The 7,646-nt window shown below is 37.1% G+C and overlaps 1 protein-coding gene and 1 long non-coding RNA gene across 2 annotated transcripts; both read left to right on the top strand.

The window, feature by feature from the left end:
• Positions 1–651: 651 nt before the first annotated feature.
• On the top strand, positions 652–4,984 carry LOC105992805. The gene is made up of 3 exons (XR_001175422.1): positions 652–740; positions 3,825–3,992; positions 4,884–4,984. It is a non-coding gene; the product is annotated as an uncharacterized LOC105992805 (long non-coding RNA).
• Positions 4,985–5,091: 107 nt separating this feature from the next.
• Positions 5,092–7,152, top strand: LOC105992776 (PWWP domain-containing protein MUM1L1). The gene has a single exon (XM_013025835.1). It carries the CDS (start codon positions 5,092–5,094, stop codon positions 7,150–7,152), a length of 2,061 nt encoding a protein of 686 aa, XP_012881289.1.
• The last annotated feature ends 494 nt before the right edge of the window (positions 7,153–7,646 follow it).

Below are 7,646 nucleotides of genomic sequence, written 5' to 3' on the forward strand. Positions count from 1 at the left end.
GAATTTACAAATGCAGTTATATGTATATGACTAATACTATATATTATGTGACACTAAGGCCAGTAAAATACTTCATTCTCCAAATTATCAATGATAATGTTTTAGATTGGCATTTTAACTTAAATCAGAAGATGAAAATTAAGCTTAAGATCAGAAAATTCTAATAATATGCATAGAAATAAAGAGGAACATATAAATTAAAAAATAATTCTCTCCACATTAATTGCTCAAGTAAAAAACAGCAAAATGTATGAAAAATGAATTTCCTGTTCTTGATAAGAATATATGAAATGGGGACTTCCCCAGTGAACCAGTAATTTTCTGCTTCTTGTCAGAAATAGACATATATAAGAAGAACCCTCTAAAACTTTCCTGAAGAAACAGAAAAGGCAAGGAAGAAATGTTTGAGGTATTTTAACTGGGTTTTATTATAGATAAAGTGATCTGCTACCTGTTTTCTTGAAGAAATTTCCTACCCGAAGGATTTAGAGGGAAATTAAACACACCCTTATTGCCACTACACTGGAAGGGTCTTTTTTAAAAGGAGCATTTCCACACTACAACCTTACTGCGGTTTCTTTAGCAAATTCTCTCTCCTCTAATTCAGGGCGGGGCATCCTGCTCCTCATCACAGCTGGGGGGCGGAGCCTTCTCTGAACAGCTTGGCAGGCAGCTCTGTCTGCCCAGTCTTGGAAGAGGAGCTGCATTTCACCAAGCTGCAGCTGACAAGAAGCTTCAAGGTAATGTCTGTCTGAAATTTATTTTCTAGTGACTTTTCAGGGCCCTGGAGTAAAGAGACAAAAACAGGTTTTGGAGTGGCAGGAAGGAACGATGTGTGGTTTTGTGAGAATCGTTTCCATTTTGAAGGAATTAATCCTCTGGAATTTTTCTACCTCCCAAGGCTTTATAAGTCCACAGTGGGAAAGGGGGTGATCAGATTACGGGCTCTAAATTAAGGCTTCACTGCAGCATGGCTGTTCATGATAATTTATTGCCTTGGAATTCCATGTTTATATTGCCAGGCATTGTGTTCTTTTTTTTAAAGTTTTAAACATTATTGATTTGCACAAAATTATGAACTGATACAAGTAATTGACAGCATGAGGAATTACTTCTATAAATTGATATGTGGATCGAGTGTGTGTCACATGGAGAAGAGATCAAAGATAGTTGAGTGAAGAAACTGCACAGTGTACATGTACCTATATGTGTGATTAGAAAAAAATCTAGAAGAAATTAACCCCTCTGTCAGCATCCAGCGTTTCTGGCTAATCAGCTTGCCATTTTAATATTATTCTAATCTGTTGCAACATCTTTCAGAGTAGAATCCCTCATGATCATCCTTACAATCAGAAGAAAATGCAGCTGAAACAACATACACATTTTGGTTTCCAACACATATACACTTACAAGCATACATGTATACACACACATATACACATTCATGCTCCTGTGTCTCTTGTCTCTTGCCTTTTATTAACAGTGGAAAATTTCCTCAACCCAAGCAAATGGGTAGCCTGGTTATCTGTTTTGACTATAGCCCTGTGTGTCCTCTGTGCAGTGTGTCATTTCAGTCATCAGAAGGAGCCAATTATTTGTATCACATAAGTTTATGAGTGAGATGGAGTATTTGGTTTGTTTTTTTTTTTCTGTAAGCAACTGAAAAAATTTTATATGGTATATCCATACTATGGAATATTGTATATTTAGTGATAGAAACATGAACCTTTTCATACAGTGATCTGAAGTCTGAGAAATAGCATAAGATAAATAGAATAGCACATATTACATTCTCTTCTTTCAGAATATATATTTATGCTAGTTTAATATAGGTAAATACATAATATTAAGGTATAATATATTTGATTAATAATGTATCTAGCCAAATCTGAAAAACATATTTACCAAACTACAAATGGAATCATTTGTATGGTTGGGGAGACAAGGTTGACTTTATTATTCTCATTTTAAAAAAATATCACTTTAGCATGGGCTAATGGCCTATACCTATAATTCTTGGTACTAAAGAGGCTGGGAGACTGGGATCTGAGAATCTCAGTTCAAAGCCAGCCCATACAGGACATTCTGTCTCCAATTAACCACCTAAAAGCCAGAAGTAGAACTGTGACTCAAAGTGATAAAGTGAAAGCTTTGAGCAGAGAAGCTCAGGGACAGCTCTCAGGCCTGATTTCAAAGCCCTAGGACTGGCGCGCACACACACACACACACACACACGCACACACACACACACACACACACACACACACACAAAGCATCACTTTATTTGTTCTTTGATATCTTCACAGAATTTTCAGGTAAATGTTGAGAAGCTGTGGGATATCTCAGTTAAAATAACTTATGAAACCATATGAGGCTGAGTGCTGGTATCTTATGCCTATAATTCAAGCTGTTCTGGATGCTAAGAACTGGTTATCACAGTTCAAAGGTGGCCCCAGGCAGGAAAGTCTGTAAGACTCTTATCTCTAATTGATCACCAAAAAGCCAGAAGTGGAGCAATGGCTCAAGTGATAGATTACCAGCCTTGAGTGAGAAAGCCAAGGGAGATCACAAGCCTTGAATTCAAGCCAAAGTACTGGAAAAAACTAAAATCATGAACAAAAAGCCATGTAGAAAACATTTAGGACTGTGTTTAAGCCATATCCTTGAATGGTTCACTGAAGAACAATTATTCAAAGAGATAGATAGATAGATAGATAGATAGATAGATAGATAGATAGATAGATAGATAGATAGATAGATAGATAAATAGATAGAGATTAGAAAGATATAGTGATATATATACCTATATATATATATCATTTACATTTCTAGAAAATATGTATAGTGGTTATGTATAGTTGTGCTTCCTTTTGTATATTTTTGGTAGCTTTTCAATTTTATTAAGCTTCTTGATGTTTTCCTAATCACATTTTGGCTGATGGTATGATCTTGTTATAATCTCATACCATAAAATCCTTTAAATCTAAAATAAGGAATTGTAAAAGCCTGAAAGGACTCTGGGTGGCTAATGTAGTTTCTATCCTTCTCCCATAAGACAGATCTTTTAGTGATTAAGGTCCTGTGTATTCATAATGAGCAGGCTGTAGCTCCAGATGTAGCCACAAGATGGCACCTGCCAGATAGCCAAAATCTCTGGGCAATCTTTTTTTTTTTTTTTTTTTTGCGAGGGGTGGGGGGTGGGGAAGGGGTGGTTGTGGGGCCTGAACTATGGGCCTGGGCACAGTCATTCAGCTCTTCAGTTCAAAGCTAGGGTTCTACCACTTGAGCCACAGTGCCACTTCCGGCTTTTTCTGTTTCTGTGGTGCTGAGGAATCAAACCCAGGGCCTCATGCATGCGAGACAAGCATTCTACCACCAAGCCACTTTCCAAGCCCCTGGGCAATTATTTTTTAATGATGTAAATCAATAAAGCAGTGAAATAATTTTGTATTAATAGATTATGAGACTGCATATACTATAATTGTGAGCCTATTAAACAATTTGGAAATGTAAGGAATAAAGACATCCACATTAATGACTGAGGTGAGGATTCAAATAGAAAATTTATCAAATGACTCATACTAAATACAAGGTAATTGTTACTTCCTTCTCTCCAATTGCCCACTATTCTCAGAGATGACTTCATCATGATCTCAAAAATATAATAGTGTCCCAAAGAGCATTTCACAGTATTAGAAGATGAGGGAAAATAAGCATAGGATTTCATCTCACCCCTGTTTTAGAATGACATTCCTGGTAGAATATTGGTATGGAAATTTTGTTCTTACTTCTTCCATGTTATTGTTCCCATGTCTTTGTTTTAGACAGCTTAGGTGAATATCTCAGGTGCACGTGACTTGGGCAATCTGTGTGTGGTGTCAGGTGAATCCCTATGAGGCAGTGCAGCCACTGAAGTGCCCCTCAGGGTGAAGGCTCTGTTGGACTAGCACATAGAGTGAAAATCAAGGCAGTTCTCATCCACATGACAGAGGGTAAGACTTTTCTCATTTCATAAAGAGGTAAACATTTAAAACAGTATGAGATGTCAGAGAATAATTTCTTTTGCTACTGCTTTGAAATAGTAACATTCTAAATTTAACACTAACTTAAAATTATTCACTTGAGAATTTGGGGTGCAATTATTTAACCCCCGTTTTGTAACCAAATGTTTGTAATTAAAAGTCATAATACCTAGTTTTAAGAAAATTAATGTTTTAAATAATTATAAAGAAATATGAGGCTTTTCACATATCTACCTAAAGTTCAAACCAATGGCTTTGCTCTAAAATTCTCGGTAAGTACACTATCCAATATGTGATCATAGCAGTCTTTCTCAATTATGCTTTTTATGAGGCCACTTATTTTTAAATGGGTCAAGGATATACATATCCCATTGTTTTTTGTCTGCTTGCTTTTGGAAGAATAGCAAAGCACATACAGCCTAAAAGTTATAAAGCTGTGGTTAGCTAGCACACAAGATGGAGCCCAGAAATTAAAGAAGTCCATCAGAAAAGTCCTCCATATGATTCTGACACCTGCTAAGTTTGGAGTTCCACAGGCATAACAGTAGGGACAGAGAAATATCAACCTATCTAATAACCAATTCCCTGACATGTTACCATGAGCTCTCTCTTCTCTGCTGATATGTATATGCTCCTTCCTTAGTAAGACTATAAGTTCTTAAATTTGAAGAACTATAAAACAATTTTCCAGTTTCTTTATCTTCTTACGTTATGCTGTATTTGGTCTTTCTTACTTCTTACTGAGTGTTGTCTTTTAGTTTATCTCTTAATGTGTTAATACTTGGTAGTATTATACCTTGACAAAATGATTTGGTTTTGTTTATTGATACTTTTCCTTTCCCTTGTTTTATTATTTTCTAGAATTATCCTATTCAAACGTGTTCAACATCTTGGAGAAATTGTAATTGAAGAGAAGAGGCCCCATAAGTCATACACCGTTGGTGGTCCAGCCTCAAAAGAGACATTTGTAAGACTGGTGTTTTTGGTAGTATTTGTGTTGGTAGAGGCAAGGACAGTCAGCCACCTCAACTTCTGATAGTAGCTACCTGGTATACAAATCTAAATCACAATGAATGCCGAGTATGTCCTCTGCAATTGGAAAGAGCAGATATGGCCAGCAAAAGTTTTGTCCAGATCTGAGATTTCATCAGATGGTAAGAGAAAAAGCACATTTGCACTAGAAGTCCAAATCCTTTCACTAGATGAAAAAGTTACAGTGGATAGCACAGAAACAAAGAGCCTAAGTGAATCTGCAATTGAAGTTATCATTTCTTCCCTAACAATAGAGTCAGAGGTCAGCGTTCCCCCTAGGGAGGAAACAGCTTATGAAAGATCCCTAAAAATGGCACTGGATATCCTGAATGAAAGAGCAAATTTGAGTCAGGAAGGTATTTTGAATGAACAGGAGACCTCTACACTGTCTGAGAATGTACTGCAAGAGCTGTCTGAGTCCCCCCCTCATAAAAAGTTTCGGCAGCATGAAGGGGATTCTGTGAATTATCTTGAAGAAAGTGAAGGCCCAGCAACCCTGGTAGCACCTACAGAAAATGATGACTTCCTATCTGATGATAAATCACAGGTGAACACAGCTATTGAAGATGAAATGGAAACAAAGCCATCACCAAACTTCTGTTGGAATGAAACTTATGCTTCATTTTCAGATGATGAAAAAGAAGACAAGAAAAAGATTGATATCACAGCAATTATGTCCACAATCAAAGAGGAGAATGTAGATATTAAAGATGAAAAGTTCGTTCCATTTTTGTCAGATGACTTTGTGGTGCCCAAAGCCTTGAAAGAAGAGGAGTCAGATAGCTCCCCAGAGGACCAAGCTGTTTCCTCTCAGTGCTCTAACATTGCAGAGAATACTGATGATCCTGAAGAGGGTCCCTCAAATCCAAATCCAAGCTCAGATGCCAGCCAGAATCAGCCTCCTGTGGAAACAGACATGGAGGCTGAGCCATCTTGTTCTACTACTTCAGGGGAATATCAGGTTTCACTTAGTGCCTCTAACCCTGTCCTGGATTATTCACTTTTGAGGAATGAGGAAGGAAGTCTTCAAAGACTGGATTTTGAACTTGAGGGTGAAGCTTCAGCTTCAACCAGCTCACTGAGTGTGCAGCATGTTAGCACTCTTGCATTAGAGGACACTGACGAAGAAGAAGAGCTTCCACGCTTAGTTCTTGATTACAAGCCATGTGCATTTGAAACTGGGATCATTGTCTGGTTTAAATATCAAAAATACCCATTTTGGCCAGCAGTAGTGAAAAGTATCAGGCGAAAGGAGAGGAAAGCAAGTGTGATTTTTGTTGAGGCAGACATGAGCTCTGAAAAGAAAGGAATTAGAGTGCCTTTCAGAAGATTAAAAAAATATGACTGTAAAGAGAAGCAAGCACTAGTGGATAAAGCCAGGGAGGAGTACAGGGAGAGCATTGATTGGTGCATTTCACTGATTTGTGACTACAGAGTTAGAATAGGGTGTGGCTCTTTCGTAGGTTCTTTCCTTGAGTATTTTGCTGCTGACATCAGTTATCCAGTTCGGAAAGAAATCAAGCGAGACACCTTCAGAAATTTATTTCCAAAACTGTACAATGACGATAGTGGGGAACAAATGAGTGTAACTTCCCCAGCCAAGAGATTAGCCTATCAGAAAATTCTTCCTGACCGAATGAAGTCTGCTCGGGACCGAGCCAATAAGAACCTTGTGGACTTTATTGTGAATGCAAAGGGAACAGAAGACCATCTTCTGGCCATCTTAAAAGGCAAAAAAAGGTCCAGATGGCTGAATTCATTTTTGCATGCCAAGAGGTTCATGCCATGTATTGAAACATACTTTGAAGATGAAGATCAGTTGGATGAGGTGGTGAAATACCTACAAGAAATATACAAGCAAATAGACCAAAGAATGCGCACTCGGATAAAAGATGACAAAATTAAATTTGTCCTGGAAGTTCTTCTGCCAGAAGCAATTATTTGCTCCATTTCTGCTGTTGACGGGTTAGATTATGAAGCAGCTGAAGCAAAGTATCTGAAAGGACCAGCTCTAGGCTGTAGAGAAAGAGAATTGTTTGATTCAAAAATTCTCTTTGAAAAGAGACGAAAGCCGTTACCTAGTACTGGAACTCAGTAACTAATACAAGAGTTGAAATTATCACTGGGAGCTTTCATAGATCATAGTTTAAAAAATCACATCTCTCAAACATGGGAATATTTTCTGAAAATGGGAAATGGGGGGATTTGGCTAATGTGTTCAGTTTAGGGAAAAGATAGTCTAGATTTCTCAGTTTGCCATGCTAAAAATTTTTTTGCACTTCTTCAAAGCCAATTTTGCCAATATACATCAGCAGTTTTACTTTCACATACATTTTTCAATTCATAATTCCTAAATGACTTTATAGTAAAGTACTGTTTATTTTGTAACATTTCTATATCTTTGCTGTATAGTTAGATACACTGTGCACAATCATTTGAATATTAAAATTGCACTGGTAATAGATATTAAGCAAGATAACTAGGAAAGAAGAATAGAAGAAATGGCAATTATATTTTTTGCTCCAGTTTTATAAAGGGCTTAGTTTTCTCTTAAGATAGCCAAATTATTTTTCCTGCCATGCCTATTTATTT

The sequence above is a fragment of the Dipodomys ordii genome, unplaced genomic scaffold, assembly GCF_000151885.1.
Source record: "Dipodomys ordii isolate 6190 unplaced genomic scaffold, Dord_2.0 Scaffold88, whole genome shotgun sequence".
In the NCBI taxonomy this organism is placed as follows: domain Eukaryota; kingdom Metazoa; phylum Chordata; class Mammalia; order Rodentia; family Heteromyidae; genus Dipodomys; species Dipodomys ordii.